Genomic DNA, 20,775 nt, shown 5'->3' with positions numbered 1-20,775 from the left:
TGCTCCTAATGGCATTTGCAAGATTCCACCGTGCCCAAAGAAAAATATGACAAAAAGTTGTTTTTTTTAAAGTTACCTACTGTATCTTTAATGATGGATGCAAGAGCTAAATCATATTTTTTACTTTGTTATTTTTTATGTTTGCTTAGGATTTTGACTGATTTTATGAATGAAAGTCCATATAGAGCACAGCTCGCAAAGTCTAAGTCCATTTATATCATTATGAAACAACTGAATATAAATAAATTTCATTAAATGCTTTTGTTTGCAGAACCCCTTGTTTTGTCTAAACATTTTTTATTCCTGTTAGAACATCACACCATGGGATTAACAGTGAAAACACTTCACAGAGGGATCATATTCATACTAATAATATATGAGAATTTTAAGAAAAATAATCTCCATTCATATGATTATTCCCGTTTCATTTTACATATAGGTTTTTTATACAGTATATAAAGAAATGCTAAAAAGTACAACTTCCCACCAACCCACAGCCAAAAGCAGAACTCTGTTAACATTTCCTGCAGTATTAATGATTCTGTAACAGCAACATCTTTAAATTACATGTAATTTAACAGTGTATCATCAATACTCTGAACGTCATACCAAAGTTGACGTCATGCAAATATATTATTGTTACATCATGAAAATAGTCTGTTTCTGTTCTTTGGAGCCTCAAAACACAGACATATCTCTTGATGGAGATTTTCATTAATATGTGGCCGTTGAGGTAAAGGTAGATATTATTTAATATTAAGGCATTTCTAAAAGTGAATCCAGTTGCAGTTTTATGCTTCACTGAAACTCCCACCCTGCTGGAAAACAACAGTATCTGGTGTATAAACCACCCCAAGGGTCGATTTGAGACAGATTTGCATGTTTTTGTAAAACCAAAATATGTATCTATTGCCAAGAAGTGAGAAGTCAATTGTTCGTTCCATTGCAACATCAGCGCCCAGCAGCAAAGCTAGGCTTCCGCCATTTTGGACTGAAAACGACTGCCGGATGCCAGTAAAACGTCCGCCTAAAAAGTGCCGTACAAAAGTAAAACAAAGTCATTTCTATTCTATTGTCATATTCTCCTGAAATGGCCTGTGTTGAACAATAAAATATTATAAATATAATAAGCGTTTTCAGTCCAAAATGGTGGCAGCAGCTGTTTGCAACCTTGGCTACACTCAGTAAGCCAGAACCAGCTGAAGTAATGCAGGCTGACAATGACAATTTTAGGTTGCCAGACAACCAGCGGAGACTCCAGAAAGTCACTGTGCTCAGCAAAGAAAAAGTCCAGCGCATTACCACAAACTGTCATTTTAGACTTTTGTTTTTGTAATAAAACAAACAAACCTAACCCTCTAACGTGTAAGTGAGCTTTAAGGACCTGACGCACCAAGCCGACGATCGGCCGTTGACCAGCTTGTGGTAGTTTTTCCGTTGTGCCCCACACCGTCGGCTCTAGTCTGCCTGTGTCGGAGGTTTTTCGGCCGATGCAGCATGTTGAATCGGCGTCTAGTCTGTGCATGTACTGCTGAAGGAATAATGCAGAACTTGGTAGAAACACAGAGATAACATGTAAACTCAACGTGTGCTTTAATCCTCACTACTTCCCCCCAACAAAACATATTCTAGCCACCCTTTTGAGGACATATGTAGGACAAGAGAACGTCAATCATATTCTTAATAATGGGAGGTTCTGGGTGGAGGTTGTGCGGCAGGTGGTGGGCCAGAACCATCTCCCAGGCGTCGATCAGATGAACATTCAGTCCTTTGAACACGGCTCTGAGCACCTTTTCACGCTGCAGCGAAAACCAGTCGCTGTTGGTTATTGTCTCGTAAAGTGTCAAAGCTTTTGGGTTTGCGGTGCGGATGACGACCAGCGTTCCTGGAGCCCTGTCCAGCAGCCGCACCACCGCCCTGCGGATGCTCTGCAGCCTCCGGATATAGATCTCCACGGGGAAAGTGCTGAAGTGAGACCAGATGCCAAAAACTACAACAGTGTTGGTACCTCCGGTTAAGCCATCTAGTTCATTGGCAATGTAACGAAGCTCGCTGGTTGGGACCTTGGAAAAGCGGATAGGAGGGCCATGGCAGCGGAACGTCACCAAGATGTTGTTTACATAGTCCAAGGCCATGAAAGGTCCAATTTGCCTCTGGCTGTGCAGGTCAAACTCCTTCAGATCTAAAAGTATTACAGAGGGAACAGAATGAGCTTCAGTGGGAACAAAATCAAACTGTTCCCCGTGGAATCCCCCGTGGATCAACTACCTGGTAGAGCTGCGTTGAGGGATTCAAACCACTGCCTGATAGTGGAGTCTCCATGCAGGTGGAGCACCTTGCCTTTCAGACACTGAATCATGGCAGTGGTGTTGAATTGGCGAACTGTGGTGCCACCTAGTGCTCGCCACACATCCTGGTAGTAATAACCAGAAGGACCAGATGTCACACTGGTGCTCTTCACCTTTGGTTGAGCTGAGAGGAAGTTAAAGGATAAGGGTGGGTTATCACATGAAAAGACCAAAACCAAGATATAAAGTGATTGTATGAACATCTTATGGACTATCCTTAGTCCTGAGGGACTAGGTACACGGCTAACGTTCATGAACAAGTACTCCATGCGCCCAGTGCTCTTCTCAAATTGGGCTGAATATGTTCCTCTAAAGGGGAACGCTACCCAAAAGAAAATTTTTGCACTTTATTTTTTCTGTCAGTTTTACTTTCATCATCTGTCGCACATTCAGTTTTTAATTATTATTGAATATTATTATCGTAGGCAGTGATGGCAGTAGTAAAAATCATGCTTTACCTTCCTTTTTTTGCAACACGGTGACACTGGCAGGTCCTGAAGCCCGAATGGAGACTTTCATGTTGACACCACTGAAGAAATGCACACATAATAAAATGTGTCTTCAACACACTACATTAACAACATGAATGCAAGAAAAGAGAACAAACATTTGAAATCAGTCAAAACTAAAAAAATCTAACTCTAAAATGGGAAACAACTGCTTGAAAGAAAAAAGAGTTGGTGGAGACCAAACTAGAGCTAAAAGGTGAATGCGTATTGGACTTTCCAGGTAGCGTTAACTCAACTGCAAATGAATGCTAATGTTCCTCCATGTCTACTAGATTTAAATAGCCCACCCTTTGCTAACACTTAAGCCATATCAACTTCATAAGATGATCATATCTCAATAGCTTGTTGTGCTGCTCCCAAGTGGCAAAAGAAATAGATGTATTATCTGTAAAACTTAATGAACTTAAAAACTTTAGATTCAATCTTAATGGCCTGTAGTTACAAAAAAATCACCTTTGAAAGAGCCTCTCCTCCTTGGCCTTGATGGTTTGTTTGTATCCTCCCTGACGTGGTCGACCCTGGCATCACAGCTCAACTTCTTTGGCTTGTAACAGAACCAAGGCTCGCCTGTACGGACGTCAGTGAAGTTGCACAGCGGCTGCTGGGTTGGACGTAGGCAGACGTTACAGACGGTAGTTACAGAGCGTGAGCCTGAGCGGAAGAGGCTCTTGAAGTAAATCCTGTCAGGCTGTTCGCTGGTGAGCCTGCGCAACACTGTGACGGCCTCACTAGGATGAACCAGCGTCACCTGATAGGATAGAGAACAAGAGTTTCATTAAAAATCTGCAATCTGTGGCCAGTAATGAGACCTTGCTTTTGTCCGAAATGAAAAAGTTAAATTGTTTCTAAAAAGACAACATTTTTAGTGGTAAATCTGCCACCGTTATCATTTCAAACTGCGTATGTGCCATGCGAGAAGTGAAAGTTAACAGGCGTGGCAACAGTAACTAAGGGGATGGGACTTCAACAATCAATTAGAAAATTAAAACCACCTAAAGTACCATCTCATTTTAGAGAAACAGTGCGTTGGATTTAGGGGGATCTATTGGCAGAAATGTTTTCATTAGAGCATAATCACCCGAAACTAAGAATTGTTGTGTTTTTTTAGCTTAGAATGAGCCCTTCATATCTACATTGTGAGTGGGTCTTATTCCAAAGAGTCCGCCATGTTGCCCAGAACAGACAAACCAAAAACTGTCTCTACAGTTGGTTGCAAATCTGCAACCTGTCCGCTAGATGCTACTAAATCCTACACACTGGAAAGTTTAACATGATAGTTTTTATCATTACCTCAACCTGCGCGTCTCCTTCCCAGAGTAAAGAGAATACAGCAGAGTAGCTCCCATTAAGATGATCCACTACTTGTCCAGCCACACCTGCACCAAGCTTCCGGCTGTGCAGCTTGGCGAGTAAGAAGTCCCCCCCAGACTTCTTGGGACGGCCCTGGAAGTCAAAAATTTGTATGATAACCTCCAGCTGATCCCCTACGTGCCACTGTCCTCCTCCCCTCCCTGGGAGAATGATGAAGGTGCTGTGAGCTGGATCACTGGTCTGCTCCAAGCAAACAGGAGCTGTTAAAGGTGGAGTTTCAGGCCAAGCAATGGAGTCTAGGATGAAGCGTTCCTCCAGAGCGTCCTTCGGGGACAGTGGCTGGAAACTGCAGAAGCTGCGATTCATGTCAGGATCAGTGGAAACTCTTGGGACACTGATGGTGGAGTCCACTTCATGCTGACATTGGCAGAGAGATGGTGACAAAGATAGATCAAACAAATGCACTGTGGTAAATTAACTAAATAAAGCAAAAGGGGCCAAGAAGGAAGATGTTTTCAATATATTTGTTGTTGCTGTTAACATTGACCTATGGGAAAGATCTGCATAACAAGGCTGCTGAATGAGAGAAGCATCCCCCGATACGTTAAACAGAAACACACTGTGTTAATAATAAGCCGACCATTTCACGGTACCGCCAGCTGAGAGGGAAAATACCATTTATCTCAAATTGCATTTCATTGCAATGAAGAACATTGCTGTTGCTGGGCCACATTGAAACGCACATTTCAAAACTATATCCACAATCCGGACTAATATTAAACTTTTCAAACACTAAAAGCAAGTCCTCACCTCCAGAAAGTTATTGTTATGTAGCACATAGATGAAGAAAAAGGCAGTCAGAAAGAGGAGGATGGCGCCGTACTCCCTTCTTGTACAAGCTCTGGCCTTCATCATCACTTATCACCATGTCTTCATCTCTGTCTGCAGCGTTGACCACTTCTTCCGGTACTGGATTAAAAAATATTTAAAAAACAAACAAACTGTTTTGTCAAAAAAACATTACTTATTAACTCAATTGTGAAAACCTCTTTCTCTATACAGTCCGGCTTTCAATCATTAGCACTAAACTAAATCCAGTCAACCAAGAAATTCCAGTGATTGATCAACCGTCAACTAAGGCCACAACCAAGGACAGGAGCCTCTCTCTCGCAGCTTAACATGACTCACTCCCATGTGACCCTGTATTCTTTGTGTCATCATGTCAATATTTGAATACATTTGGACACTGCAATCTTTTGCAATCTACACCACGCTCTGCAAAGTTACCCTTACGACATATATCTGTTTTCACTCGCATTACACAGATAAGAGATGCTCCTGTCCAAATGCCAGTGATTCTCAAAGCGGGGACCGGGGACCGGGGACCCCCAGGGGTCCGTGGCACTCTGTCAGGGGGTCCGTGAAATAATTTGCTATGAATTATAAAATTGTGCTGTATCATTAAAAAGTACATATCTACAGATGGGGTCCATTTGCGCCAATAAAACAAGCATATTGTGTCCATTACTACCACCCACGTTAGCTGTGTGCCAATAGAGAGTCTGATATGATTGTGACACATCACGTCATGAATCAGTCACTTCACTTAGTGCGCAACAAACAAGCCCCCACGAAGCGCGCCGGTCGTCGATCCCAACTTTTGTAGTAGCCAAACGGCGGTACTGCAACTTCCGTGTCACAACTTCCGTGATGCCATTGGGCCCAAAAAGACTTTATCCCATAGACTTACATTGGGAAAGAGACGTCTGTAACTCAGCGGATCATTTTTTTTTTTAGGTGAATCAACTTCCCAGTACGAACACTTGAATAGCCCTTATTTAAAAGATTAAGTTGTTAAAGTTGTAAAACGCACTAATAGCTGAATCAATTGTTATTTCCCATCCTCCGTTCATGTGAATGAGACCCAGACCGAGGCTGGACGCAAGCCGCGACGACGGCGTGATGTTGGGACCCCGTGACCGAGTCATGTGACCGAGCGGGTTTTTGCCTGTTGGGCTGCAGTTTGCCATGTTATGATTTGGGCATATTTTTTATGCTAAACGCAGTACCTGTGAGGGTTTCCTTTAAGGTACATTTGGAACCGATACAAATTGTGTGATAAATTTGCGATTAATCGCGATTAACTCTGGACAATCATGCGATTAATTTGCGATTAAATATTTTAATCGATTGACAACCCTAATAAAAATATACTGCTTGTGTTTGTTCTTGGCACACTGCTGTAGTAACAGTGATTTCACAAGATGTGCATTGGAGTTACCAAGGAATTTTCCTGGAATCCATCCGTCATACACCATGAGCGTACTCCTTCAGATGACCTGTAAACTCTCATTTGGAGAGAACACAGCGATGAAATCTTTATCTTGCTGGTTCGCAGTAAAGTTTGTTCTCTTTGTTTGACCTCCAGGTAATGGATTTGAGGGTAGTGACCACAGAAAGCTACTGCAGCAGGAATCACCGTCACGGCTAAAATGGGCAACACTATCCTGTTGATGCCTTATCTTCTTAAACACTCCCATGTGAAACAAAAAAAGCTGCCCCAATCTTATTTTAGTTTAGGAGTAAAGGCTTCACCGTGGAAGCTTTAAAATACCTAAATTGAAAATAATAAATAAAGTGAATATAGTGTCCTCAGGGTTTTCCTAACCTTCTTACTCTGACTGCCACTCTCATGTGATTTGTTAAAACAGAATATTCTTGTGAAGTATGGAAGGTTTAAAATGTCTAAATTAAAACAAATCAAACTCTGTCATAATTGAAAGAAAAATGCATGTTAAATGACAATTATTTAAAGACAAAAAATAAACAGTTGTTTTTCATTTAACTATGACAGTAAATACAAACATAAAAAAGGAAACACATACATAACAAAGTGTATTTATTTCTTTGTTTGTTGATAATTTAGACATTTTAAGTCTTCCATACTTCACAAGAATATTCTGTTGTAGCAAATCACATGAGCGTGGCAGGCAAGAAAAGCCTGAAGGGAGTTCCCTTCACAATTGACTTATGTTCTCTCCACTCTTTATTATTCTGCTAATTTTCTCTTCTTATTTGTGGGATTTTCGCGATGATTTAACTTTAGCAACAGCAGACTTTGTTCAAAACTTTAAATTGCTTTCCACATTTCTGGACTGGATTTCAGATTTGAGTGAATATAGGCCTGTAGGCTTTGACACTTTGCTGCCTTTACCGCAAATTAAGTTATTAGCATCATAAAATCCAGTGGGAACCAACTCTCTCTCACACAGACACACACAGTCCTTTAACACACTGACTTACTGTACATATCCACATATACTGTCCTCACAAATACACTGTCCTAATACACGGTCCTCATACAGATCATACTCCTGAGAAAATCATACCCGTGAGAAAACAAATAAAAGTGAAACTGACTCACTTAAGTCTGGTGTATTTATTGACTCCTGGTCATGTTGCTACAGGTACATGTGACAAAATGAATAAAAGTGTCTTGCTTACTTCTGGATTATTTACTGAATTATTTCTCCTCTCACAAACTACAAACACAAAAAAAATTGTTTTGCTGTGTATGTGTGAAGGCAAAGTCTATAACAAATGAAATGCATCATTACTAAGGCTGTCAATCGATTAAAATATTATTATTTAATCGCGATTAATCGCACGATTATCCATAGTTACTCACAATTAATCACAAATTAATCACATCACATTTCCGCTCCAGTCTTTCAAAATAAAACTACTTAGTTAGGCTTCGGAAAAGATCGTCTTGATTAGGCTTAGGCAACGAACTACTTAGTTAGGTTTAGGAAACGATTGCAGTTTAAATAACACCGGAAGTTGGATAACTTAAGTACGGAAGTTAAATGACAAATATATCCATCCACCCCGACTTCCTCCTTCTTATAGGGCGTTTGCCGCTCTCTATACTTCCTGGTTCATATTTCTGTGGACAACATACGGAATGATTTCGTGCTGACCATCACGAAAAAAATATTGAAATTCTATGTAGAAGAATCAATACATTACATTTTTTGACTATTTCATGAACTTCTGTGCAACTGGGCTGAACAGAGACACAGGCTTTAATGTTATGCTCAGTCCCACATTTATTTCCAGGTTAATTAAGAATGATTATTTATTATATATTATATATATATAAAATGTAAAAATGCTACAAAATCGGTTCCAGCTTCCTTGAATGTGATATCTCTGCTGCTGTTCTTTGACATACTTTTCAGTAAATTAAATGTCTTTACGTTTTGGACTCTTGGTTGGATTAAACAAGACATTTCATGACGACAACTCGGGCTCTCGGACAATGGACATTTTCACAGTTTTTTTTCTGATGTTTGATAAACCATAATTCATTAATTTAGAGATTAATCGTCAGGTTATGAGAAGGATATCTGCCTTAATAAAATACACCGTTAAGACTGCATCATCAGATCTTTATGTCAGGGGAACGGGGAGAGGGACGCAATTGCGGACCAGGGGAATCTAAAAGTTCATCCCGAAGGTTAACCACAACAGAAATCGCAAGCGATTTAAAGGGAGAGGGGAAACATCAAATAAAAACAGGCCAAAAAGGAAGGATCCCTACACTCAATATATCTTGAAAAGACTAAAACTAAAACGCCGCTGCCGAGCAGCTGACTAGAACATAAATGAAACAAAAGAACCAGCGAGGGCAGGCCACACACGGCTGCCTCTCCTCAGAGATAATTAACCCAACCAGCCTGCTGCGTGGCAAGTGACCCTCACACTCTGTGATCCTTTCATAAGGATTAATACTGTTAATGTTTGACTTGAGTTCTTCTTTCCAAAGTTCAGAGCTGCTCCGTTATCTCATTTCCTTAAAGAACACTTCAGATAGAAGACGAATACAGAGAGTTCAGACAGTATGTGAATCCACAGACCTTTGAAAACCTCCTGCTGTGAGTTACATGTTTGTTCTTTTTTCTGGTTGAAGCTGCTGATTAACTTCAGTCGTTGACTTCATGCAGATTGTTTTTTACCATCAGAAGGTCAATTAACCGAGAGTTTTTGCTTTCAGCGAGTGCCAGTTTTAAATTGATCTCATAACGGTAGAGGTGCTCGTAGCAGTGATGTGTTGGATTTGTTGAACATTGATGTTGTATTATAGATAATATTTTTTCTGGTCACTCTGTGTATTTCACAATTTACGGACTGCTAGTGCCATGAAAAGTTCAAACAAGGGCTGTCAACCACACCAGAGCCGCAGAGAGGTATCGTGTTATAAGTTTTATAGCATGTTTCAAGGGTCACACATTGGATCGCCTTGAATGTTTGTGTCATTCACGGTCCACAGTCCAGCAAAAAGACTTGGCATGGTTTGTGATCAACAGATCAAAAACAACCATTTAAATCAGCAGTAGGCGGTATATTTTTTGGCATAATTGGGTAAAGAATCCATAATAACCTTACAGCATATTGTAATTCAAGTGTCCTGAGAGATAACTAGACTTCTGCACCTCCTCATGGCTCTGTTTTCAGGCTTGAAAACATGATAGCAAGTAGCTACCTGATACCTGAATCCAACAAAGATATTATAATAGAACAAAAAGAAACAAGAAGGCAGGCAGGTACAGGCAAACAAAACTCCAAACAAAAGGCGAACCAACAAAGACCAAAGGACCTGAGATGGTATAAATAGTGACTGACTAACTGGGAAAGTAAGAACAGGTGTGTGCGAGACTAATGAAACTGTCCAGGGCTGTGCAGACAATTAAATAGGCGGGAAACAAACAAAGACAGGAAGTAGTGGTGCTGGAATGAGTTTTCAAGTGGGGGGGGGTGGGCAATGCCAAAGTTAGCCTGAGCGAGAGCACTCTGCTAATTAATAAGGCAGTAAAGTTTATAGTAAACAATGCATACAGTAATGTTACCAATATACTTAACTGTTGCTGGTGTCGCGCCGAGTTAGCCTGAGCGAGGACGCGCTGCTAACCGTAACACAGAAGCTATAGTCAGCAATGTTCGTTATAGTGCTACACAGAGCAGAGAGGAGAGCTGTTGTCAACGGTAAACACTGAGCAGACACGCTCTTGTTAGCACCTCACTAGTTTAGCATGAGCTAAACGCTCTGCTAACTGTGCACAGTAACGTTATCGTTTATAGAAAACAATGTAAATCGATCTCACCGGGTGATGTACACATGGGAAGATGTCCTTATCACGCTGGTGATGACCAGGATAGGTCCTCCGTCGGAGGACTGAAAATTAATATTTTTAATTTCATAAATAACTGTATTTATTATAATATAAATAAACAATTGGTTTCACTACAATGACAGTTACAGAGGGGAAAAGTGTATTTCTTTCTTGTTTTATTTTCTTTCATTTGTTACGTCAATGCAGAAAGTGGAAGAGCGCCCACCGTCATTTTCTAAAATTTTGTATTTCATTTTTTTTTTTTAGAGGGCGATCAGAGCCCCCCCAGACAGTGGCGCCCCTAGGCAAACGCCTATCTGGCCTATGCCTATAATATCATACGACCTGTCTTTAACAGGCCAGATGTCAGATAAAATATTCAATAAAAGTGGAAACAGCAGAAGCAAGAGAGTAAATACCCAACACTATTAGGCGCCCAGGTGAATGGGAGGGTTTTTTTTCTGAGTCAGACAGATTGTACATGCACACTTCCAATCTCTTAATTATTAATTGTAGCAGATGTTGTAAACATCAAGGTTCAAAGTTTTATTTTATTAAACCACAAAATCACAGAACATCCTTATCATTGACTGCGACTTACACATTTACCACCAAGATGAAACGACATAAAGTAAAATATAACAGCTATATCATAAAACAGACACGGAGAGAGAGAAATGCATTTCACAAAAGTTATAAAAGAACTATAGAAATACCAATATTACAGTTTGTGTATATATTCTAAATAATTATTCCAAGTACAGGTGATGTGTAAATTATGTTAATCATTAAGAAATGTGACGACTATCAGCTGTTGTTCTTAGTTTTGATAATAATAAAAGGACAAAATCATGTTGCACGGTGGCCAAAGTTACCATGAATACATATATAATATATACATACATTTGCATAAAGCAGCATATTTGTCCACTCCCATGTTGATAAGAGTATTAAATACTTGACAAATCTCCCTTTAAGGTACATTTTGAACAGGTAAAAATCTGCAATTCATTTGTGATTAATCTATGGACAATCATGCGATTAATCGTGATTAAATATTTTAATCGACTAGAGTGGAATTCCTGCATCCAAACCGGTTTTCTTGTTTGAGTGACAGTAATGAGAAGTAATGTGTCCTGTGATGTAAAGCTTGTTGTAATAAATTACAGCATGTTGTTGTGTTTGTGTGAAGGTGTGGGCTCTGCTATGAATCGGTGTGAGGACAGAGAGGATGGAGTCCCTTCCTCTAAAACCTCTCTGCGTGGAGGACATGATGGCCAGACCAAAGCTCAGAGGTGAGATGAGGATCTCTAACTGTCCATGATTCTTCTCTATGTCGGAGCTCAGCGCTCAAATCACTCAACCATCATCATTCACACTCAAATCTCTGTGTGTGTTGTGTTGAAACACAGACCACGCTCTCCTGTATCCAGCTGTGTGTCCATGAAGAGTGACAGCTCTAAGGGTCGACCTTTTGACTTCAAACATGGACAGCAGTCTGCTGATCCAGGGTAAGAATTGAAAGCTGAAAAAAAAATGTCTTTGGCCCTGTTCAGACCTGGCATTAACATGCGTCTCCACATGCGCCCTGAGTGGCCAGTTGTGATCTGATCTAACTTCTCCGCTCTGTATGCAAATAAACACGTAGTAAACACATGGCTATTTCAGCAGATGTTGTGACGTAATATGCCATGAATGTCAGTAGTAATATCCTCCATATTGGTGAATTTGGGTACATTTTATTAACATCAAAATAAAAGGTTATCGTAGGTATTGAGCGCAGTGAGACCCGCCGATCCAAGCAGGACGTCAGTTGAGTAGGCGGTCCTTAATGTGGCCATATGTGGTCTGGAAGATCCCATCTCAATGCGTCCTCAATGGTTGTTGAGTGCGTTCACACCTTGTACTTAAAGCTGTCCACTTGTGGTCCGATCACCAAGGACACATGCTAATATCAGGTCAGAACACGGCCTGAGCTCAGCTCTCAAATCACTCCACCATCATTATTCACACTCAAATCTGCGTGTGTTGTATTGAAGCCCAGAGCGGCAAAACAGACCGGACTCTCCTGTATCCAGCTGTGTGTCCATGAAGAGTGACAGCTCTAAGGGTCGACCTCTTGACTTCAAACATGGACAGCAGTCTGATGATCATAGGTAAGAATTGAAAGCTGAAAACCATTTCATTGACAAGAATACAGTTTTGCAACAACATATTGGAAAACATTTAAGCATCCACAAAGATTCTACTTTTACATGTGCGTTAATCAGAGTTTTGTTTTAATAGGATCCCTCAGCAGAGACCAGATCACTCTGGAATCAGCTGCGTGTCCATGAAGAGTGACAGCTCTAAGGGTCGGCCTCTTGACTTCAAACACGGACAGAAGTCTGATGATCAAAAGTAAGAATTGAAAGTATGAATTTCTATGACAGAAACGTTTCAGCAGTATTTTATCCAGAAAGAATGTTTCTGAACTCACGACAACAAAAACTACTCTGAATCCAGCTGTGATTTTATGATGTTAAAAAGCAGCGTTTTCATAGTTAAATATGAGATAAATATGAGTCACTTAACGTCAAGTATTTGATAACTGTTTAAGTATTTATAATGAGCATGTAAGCCCTTTAAAAAATGATTGTTCTGTGTTTGTAGGAGGATGAGGCAGCAGAAACAAGACTCTCCTGTATCCAGCTGTGTGTCCATGAAGAGTGACAGCTCTAAGGGTCGACCTCTGGATTTCAAATGTGAACAGAAGTCTGATTTTCAAAAGTAAGAGTTGAAAGCTGGAAAAAAAAATCTTGAACAGAAAGAAAGTTTTGCATCAACATAATTAACATTGGGAAACATTTAAGGATGCAAAAAGATTTTACTTGACGTGTGTTAATCAATGTTGTGTTTTAACAGGATCCCTCAGCAGAGACCGGATCCTTCTGGTCCCAGTTGTGTGTCCTTGAAGAGTGACAGCTCTAAGGGTCGACCTCTTGATTTCAAACATGGACAGCAGTCAGATGATCAAAAGTAAGAATTGAAAACTGGGGGGAAAAAAACATTTCTTTGACAAAAAGAAAGTTTTGCATCAATATAATTAACATTGGGAAATATTTAAGGATCCAAAAAGATTTTACTTGACGTGTGTTAATCAGTGTTACATTTTAACAGGATCCTTCATCAGAGACCGGATCCTTCTAGTCCCAGCTGTGTGTCCTTGAAGAGTGACATCTCTAAGGGTCGACCTCTGGACTTCAAACGTGAAGAGAAGTCTGATTATCAAAAGTAAGAGTTGAAAGCTGGAAAAAAAAAAAAATCTCGGACAAAAAGAAAGTTTTGCATCAACATTACTAACATTGGGAAACATTTAAGGATCTAAAAAGATTTTACTTGACATGTGTGTTAATCAGTGTTGTGTTTTAACAGGATCCCTCAGCAGAGACCGGATCCTTCTGGTCCCAGCTGTGTGTCCTTGAAGAGTGACAGCTCTAAGGGTCGACCTTTTGACTTCAAACATGCACAGCAGTCAGATGATCAAAAGTAAGAATTGAAAACTGAGAGTATGGATTTCTATAACAGACATTTCTCTACATCATTTTCAGCAGTACATTATCCAGAAAGAAGGTTTCTGAAATTACGACAACACCAACTACTCTGAATACAGCTGTGTTTCAATGACAATAACGACTTAAAAAAATATTTTATGAAGTAAAAAAACATTTTCATAAGAATGACACATTAAACGTTGTGTTTATGTCCTGTGTTTTTAGGAGGATCAAAAATCAGAAACAAGACTCTCCTGTATCCAGTAGTCAATCTGCCCAGCAGCATCAAACAGACCTGAACTCCGTATTCATGGTGTGTAAATGTGCAAGCACAACTACTACTGCAAACTTCCTTTGTGATCCTAGCAGTCTCCATGCTACACCATTTAGACCTGCAGGTTTGTCATGTGGTTGACAAAAAGGACATGTGGAGTCCCCCAAGGCTCCATTATCGGGCCTCGTCTTTTCAACTAATCCGACTAGCTCAGATTATAGAAAACAACAAAATACCTTACCAATATGCAGACGATACACTGATTTATATTACAATATCCTTAGGTGACTATATTCCCATACAAGCACTGAGTAGGTGCATTGCACAAATCAATGATCAGGTGTGCTAAATGTTCTGCAATTAACCTGAGATAAAATAGAAATAATTGTTTTTGGAACCAAAGAAGTTAAAAGACATTTAATTGTTAAAAGTTAGAGCTCAGCTTCAGTCGCTAATGTAAATTTCAATATCTATATTAAGATGATTGCAAAATCAGCCTACCATCGCCTTAAGAATATATCAAGAATTAAAGCTCTTGTGTTTCATCAGGATTACCTTGCCTTTCAGGTGAATGTGATTGTGTTCTGCTAATTTAAATTCGAATATCACTCTGTTCCAGCTGCTTGAGGAGAACATTGTCAGTTTTGTGAAGAACGAACTGAAGAAGTTCCAGAAAGTTCTGAGTCCAGATTACCCAGAATGCTTTGAGAGTCAGTGTGAGGATCAGGAGGCGGTGGAAGGCGAGGAAGAAGAGAAGTGGAGGAGCAGCAAAGAGGGATTTCTGAAGATCACACTGCACTTCCTGAGGAAAATGAAGCAGGAGGAGCTGGCTGGCCGTCTGCAGAGCAGTAAGAGGCTATGGACACTTATAACATGTTAGGAAGAAGACTTTTTATTTGTTTATCCTTTATTTAACAGTATAAGTAATAGTGTCATCTGCATAGAAGTGCACCTTTGCTGGATCTAGTCCTACACCAAGATCATTTACAGTTCATAAATAGAAAATAAAATTGGTCCCAAGATAGATCCTTTAGGATCACCCATCTTTATTGTTAGAGATGCGGAGTAATAATTGTCTATGGACACACACTGAGTTCTCCCAGTTAAATAGTTTGAAAACCAATGCAACAAAGTGTCACTAGAACCTATACGTTCGAGTTTTTGCAGAAGAAGACCATGATCCACTGAGTCAAATGCTTTGGATAAATCAAGAAAAAGTGCATCATATGATACTTTATCATCCAGACCAGTAATAATAATATCATTTTTAACAGATATTACTGCAGAAACTCTACATGTAACTTTATCTGAACTTTAATGTTTCCATATATCAGGTCTACCAGAGTCAAACATTTTCATTTGGCTTTTGTTCATTCAGGAAATGGTGTTGCTGCTCTCTTATGTCAGCGCAAACTAAAGTCTGATCTAAAGAAGAAGTATGAGTGTGTGTTTGAGGGGATTGCTAAAGCAGGAAACCCAACCCTTCTGAATAAGATCTACACAGAGCTCTACATCATAGAGGGAGGGACTGCAGAAGTCAATGAGGAACATGAAGTCAGACAGATTGAAACATCATCCAGGAAACAAGACAGACCAGAAATGACAGTCAGCCGAGAAGACATCTTTAAACCCTCACCTAGAAGAGATGAACCAATCAGAACAGTGATGACAAAGGGAGTGGCTGGCATCGGGAAAACAGTCTTAACACAGAAGTCCACTCTGGACTGGGCTGAAGACAAAGCCAACAAAGACATACAGTTCACATTTCCATTCACTTTTAGAGAACTGAATGTGCTGAAAGAGAAAGAGTTCAGCTTGGTGGAACTTATTCATCACTTCTTTAATGTAACTAAAGAAGCAGGAATCTGCAGGTTTGAAGAGTTCCAGGTTGTGTTCATCTTTGACGGTCTGGATGAGTGTCGACTTCCTCTGGATTTCCAAAACAATCAGATCCTGACTGATGTTACAGAGTCCACCTCAGTGGATGTGCTGCTGACAAACCTCATCAAGGGAAAACTGCTTCCTTCTGCTCGCCTCTGGATAACCACACGACCTGCAGCAGCCAGTCAGATCCCTCCTGAGTGTGTTGACATGGTGACAGAGGTCAGAGGGTTCACTGACCCACAGAAGGAGGAGTACTTCAGGAAGAGATTCAGGGATGAGGAGCAGGCCAGCAAAATCATCTCCCACATAAAGACATCCCGAAGCCTCCACATCATGTGCCACATCCCAGTCTTCTGCTGGATCACTGCTACGGTTCTGGAGAATGTGTTGAAGACCAAAGAGGGAGGAGAGCTGCCCAAGACCCTGACTGAGATGTACATCCACTTCCTGGTTGTTCAGTCCAAAATGAAGAAGAAGTATGAGAGAGGAGCTGAGAGAGATCCAGGCTGGAGTTCAGAGAGCAGGGAGATGATTGAGTCTCTGGGAAAACTGGCTTTTGAGCAGCTGCAGAAAGGCAACCTGATCTTCTATGACTCAGACCTGACAGAGTGTGGCATCGATATCAAAGCAGCCTCAGTGTACTCAGGAGTGTTCACAGAGATCTTTAAAGAGGAGAGAGGGCTGTACCAGGACAACGTGTTCTGCTTCGTCCATCTGAGTGTTCAGGAGTTTCTGGCTGCTCTTCATGTCCATCTGACATTCATCAACTCTGGTGTCAATCTGCTGTCAGGAGAAAAAACAACCTCCCGGCGTTCTAAAGTCTTTAAAGACAAACCTAAACTGACAGAACTCTACCAGAGTGCTGTGGACAAGGCCTTACAGAGTCCAAATGGACACCTGGACTTGTTCCTCCGCTTCCTCCTCGGTCTTTCACTGCAGCCCAATCAGACCCTCCTACGAGGTCTCCTGACACAGACAGGAAGTAGCTCAGAAACCAATCACAAAACAGTTAAATACATCAAGAAGAAGATCAGCGAGACATCGTCTACAGAGAAAAACATCAATCTGTTCCACTGTTTGAATGAGCTGAATGATCATTCTCTAGTGGAGGAGATCCAACAGAACCTGAGATCAGGACATTTCTCCACAGAAAAACTCTCTACCGCTCAGTGGTCAGCTCTGGTCTTCATCTTACTGTCATCAGAAAAAGATCTGGATGTATTTGACCTGAAGAAATACTCTGCTTCAGAAGAGGCCCTTCAGAGGCTGCTTCCAGTGGTCAAAGCCTCCAAAAAAGCCCTGTATGTGGAGGAATCAGTAAATATAAATATTTGATCATTTATAGAGGAGAAACTGTAAAAAAAAAATGTTTTTAACTTTTGTTCGTCACTAATTTCTCTTTAGGCTGAGTGGCTGTAACCTCTCAGAGAGAAGCTGTGAAGTTCTGTCCTCAGTTCTCAGCTCCCAGTCCTCTACTCTGAGAGAGCTGGACCTGAGTAACAACAACCTGCGGGATTCAGGAGTGAAGCTGCTCACTGCTGGACTGGAGAGTCCACACTGTACACTTGGAACTCTCAGGTGAGGTTTAACCTCGGTAAAGTTGAACACTAAAAGTATAACACTGGTATGTCAGAGTCAATTTCCTGGGAATTCTACTGTTTTGTGGATTTATAATCTTTGCCTTGAAACTCACACAAACCGGTATATATCACATAAAATATCAAAACCAATTGTTTAAAATATTTGCATCTCTTCATAGGTTGGGTTTATGTAAACTCTCAATGCGAAGCTGTGAAGCTCTGTCCTCAGTTCTCAGCTCGCAGTGTAGTCTGAGAGAGTTGGACCTGAGTAACAATGACCTGCGGGATTTAGGAGTGCAGCAGCTCGCTGTTGGACTTGGGATGCCAAACTGTACACTGGAAATGGTCAGGTAAATCAGCAGTTTGTTAGCATTTGAATACTTTTCATTCTGGCTCAGTGAAGATTTCTGTCTACATGTTTCACCCAAAATGTTGCCGTATGAATATTTTCTTAATTGCAGTCTGTCAGGCTGTCTGGTCACAGAGGATGGCTGTGCTCCTCTGGCCTCAGCTCTGCGCTCCAACCCTTCCCATTTGAGAGAGCTGGACCTGAGCTACAATCATCCAGGAGACCCGGGAGTGAAGCGTCTGTCTGCTGCAGTGGAGGATCCACACAGGAGACTGGACACTCTCAGGTATGACCAGAAAGACCACTGTAATTCATATCTTTTGTCTTCCTCTGAAAAAAGATCAACAGAGTTCACCAACACGATCAATGTCTCAATGACAAGAGTGAGAAAGGTTGAGTGACGAAAGGCACAACCATCTTAAACTGGCCATGCACTTTACAATTTTAGCCTGTTTCAGGCCTGAATTCTGAGCCGTTTGACTCACTTTAGAGTCTGACCGAATTTCAGCTTCGTCGGATGTCGTTTGCTGTGTAGTATACGGTGTATGAAAGCTGCTGTCTCGGAGCTTTCATACAAATCTTTATTGACAACTGTCAACAGCCAGAATGGTCCACAGGGGCCGACGGCCCGTGTTTTTTTTCTTCTATTTTAGACGTACAGTGTGAGCACTCAGGTCGTGGCTGACGATCGGACCGTACAGTGTGGGCATATAAATCGTGAGCTTTTGCTTTACATCGCAAACCATCTACTCGTACAGTAGGAATAGGAATTACACAACATTTGTAAAATCGTACCGTGTATGCCCAGCTTTACCTGTACGTCTTAAGTTATTGAATGGAATCACCGCTCATTAAAAAGTGATTATTATAAAAGTTATTATTTGGATAGCACATCACATTATCTTATACTTCACTTTGCAGACACAAGTAAAGGAAATGAGGGAAACGTTAAGACCAATGTGAATGCAAGCTGAGAAACACTCACAGAGGAAGGTTATCAAAAGTTACTGTTTAATTAAGCCAAGAGAATATGCAGGTCTGAATGTGTTTCTTCCTCCAGGGTGGACCATGGTGGACAGCGGTGGTTAAAACCTGGTCTGAGGAAGTGTAAGTATTTATTCAGTTTGATTCATGATATTACCAATATAATAATCAATAAGTAAAATTTTAGATTATAAACGGCTGCCTTTGTGTCTTGTTATCTCTGTTAGATACCTGTGAACTCACACTGGACACAAACACCACACACAAAAAGCTCAAACTGTCTGAAAACAACAGGAAGGTGACACTGGTGGGAGAGAAAAAACATCCATATCCCGATCATGTAGAAAGATTTGACCGCTGCTGTCAGCTGCTGTGTGGAAATGATCTGACCGATCGCTGTTACTGGGAGGTCGAGTGGAGAGGAGATGTTGATGTAGCAGTGACTTACAGAGGAATCACAAGGAAAGGAAAAAGCGCTGAGTGCAGGTTTGGAAGGAATGATCAGTCGTGGAGTCTAAACTGCTCTGATGTCGGTTACTCCGCTTGGCACAATAACAGAGAAACAGTCCGTCTTTCCTCCTCCTCCTCCTCTGCTTCTGGTAGAGTAGCAGTGTATGTGGACTTTCCTGCTGGCACTCTGTCCTTCTACAGAGTCAGCTCTGAAGAACTGATCCACCTCCACACCTTCAATATCACATTCACTCAACCTCTTTTTCCCGGGTTTGGATTTGGGTTTGGGGTGGAGTCTTTGATGTTGTCCCAGGACTCGTCAGTGTCTCTGTGTTCATTGTAGGAGGAAGGGTCTCAATAGTGTAGTGTTTCCATTCAATTGTCAAGAGATCTTTAAGTGAACTTGAAATGTCGCAAAAAAGAAATGTGAATTAGGCGCGTTTCCATCAATTAGTTCGGAGCGAATGAACTCGGCTACAGCGTAGTTTGTTCAGAAGTTGTCGCTATAGGCTCCGCATTGGTTGTAATCCGCTAGTTGACAGAGTAGAAGAAGAGGTTGCGAACTGGAAACAAAACATTTCGGCTAACCATCTACGAGAGAAAAATGGAAAGAAGTTTTCATGAATTAGTTTCAATTGTTCTTTAATGTCAACTAGTATTGGTCATGTTTCATGTTGTCCAGAGACGAAGACAAGCGTTTGCACGTCATGGGAATATCCGAGAAAATGCCTACAGCGGAAACACCTGATCAGTCATGTGAGTTAAATGTTCGCTACACCATAACACATTTAGTGCATCATTTATTTGTTTGATAGTTGTTGTATTGAAGCATTATCAATTTGTTAAAAAGAGATAGTAGATGCCAATCTTGAGTTTAAAACTGAAGCTAAATGCACCAGCTCTGACTTTAACAATCAGTCAAAATGGCTGCTAATTGGCCAGGACATAGACACATCATCATGTAAATAAAGGATAATCCACATTTATGTTTCATAACTACATGTCGGAAAGGAAATTTTTTCATATTTTAGGGGAACATGCTCTTTAATTGAAATACTTGTTAAATATAGTGAGAGAAACGTGTATCGCCTTTTCATTCTGCTGTCTTTCTTGAGCTGGTCAGAAATGCATTTATTAAAACATTTTGTATTTTGAACAATTCTCATTCTTGTAACCATTCTGAAAAAAAGATATATATATATATATATATATAATGCATCATTTGTCCGTTTGAGATGTGTCATTAAACATTGAATCAAAATATAGATGACGTGACTACTGTCATGAGTTTTTCAATAAAGTTATGAGACAAAATCTGAGTTAAAGTGTTCATGTCTAACGTACATGTTTATTAGTTGTTTTGCGGTAAGGTTCATG

At 40.6% G+C, this 20,775-nt stretch overlaps 2 protein-coding genes across 3 annotated transcripts; one reads left to right on the top strand and one right to left on the bottom strand.

Annotated features, from left to right (window-relative positions):
• Positions 1 to 408: 408 nt before the first annotated feature.
• Positions 409 to 5,338, bottom strand: LOC141761863 (NXPE family member 3-like). Its single transcript, XM_074625502.1, is given in 7 exon segments — positions 409 to 2,182; positions 2,269 to 2,472; positions 2,807 to 2,877; positions 3,311 to 3,365; positions 3,368 to 3,605; positions 4,148 to 4,300; positions 4,979 to 5,338. Coding segments are annotated over 7 exon segments (1,380 nt in total). The 5' UTR covers positions 5,084 to 5,338; the 3' UTR covers positions 409 to 1,628.
• A 3,595-nt stretch (positions 5,339 to 8,933) lies between these two features.
• LOC141761843 (NACHT, LRR and PYD domains-containing protein 3-like) lies at positions 8,934 to 20,757 on the top strand. 2 transcript variants are annotated; one of them, XM_074625482.1, is made up of 17 exons: positions 8,934 to 9,108; positions 11,537 to 11,639; positions 11,757 to 11,855; positions 12,384 to 12,500; positions 12,631 to 12,744; positions 13,000 to 13,113; positions 13,249 to 13,362; positions 13,504 to 13,617; positions 13,759 to 13,872; positions 14,103 to 14,190; positions 14,771 to 14,999; positions 15,530 to 17,336; positions 17,440 to 17,613; positions 17,795 to 17,965; positions 18,077 to 18,250; positions 19,025 to 19,071; positions 19,176 to 20,757. In XM_074625482.1, the coding sequence occupies exons 2-17, from the start codon at positions 11,551 to 11,553 to the stop codon at positions 19,739 to 19,741; spliced, it is 4,131 nt and encodes a 1,376-aa protein (XP_074481583.1). In that variant the 5' UTR covers positions 8,934 to 9,108; positions 11,537 to 11,550; the 3' UTR covers positions 19,742 to 20,757. The 2 variants fall into 2 exon arrangements, with proteins under 2 accessions (XP_074481583.1, XP_074481584.1); XM_074625483.1 differs by lacking the exons at positions 13,000 to 13,113; positions 13,249 to 13,362 and having other exon boundaries at positions 8,935 to 9,108.
• The last annotated feature ends 18 nt before the right edge of the window (positions 20,758 to 20,775 follow it).

This window comes from Sebastes fasciatus, chromosome 23, assembly GCF_043250625.1.
Source record: "Sebastes fasciatus isolate fSebFas1 chromosome 23, fSebFas1.pri, whole genome shotgun sequence".
Lineage (NCBI taxonomy): Eukaryota > Metazoa > Chordata > Actinopteri > Perciformes > Sebastidae > Sebastes > Sebastes fasciatus.
This window is presented reverse-complemented; position numbering and strand designations above follow the sequence as displayed.

Coding starts and splice junctions, on each gene's coding strand:
- LOC141761843 (XM_074625482.1), top strand. CDS start 11,551: ATGAATCGGTGTGAGGACAGAGAGGATGGAGTCCCTTCCTCTAAAACC. Junction 11,640..11,756: donor GGCCAGACCAAAGCTCAGAG/GTGAGATGAGGA, acceptor GTTGAAACACAG/ACCACGCTCTCCTGTATCCA. Junction 11,856..12,383: donor CAGCAGTCTGCTGATCCAGG/GTAAGAATTGAA, acceptor GTTGTATTGAAG/CCCAGAGCGGCAAAACAGAC.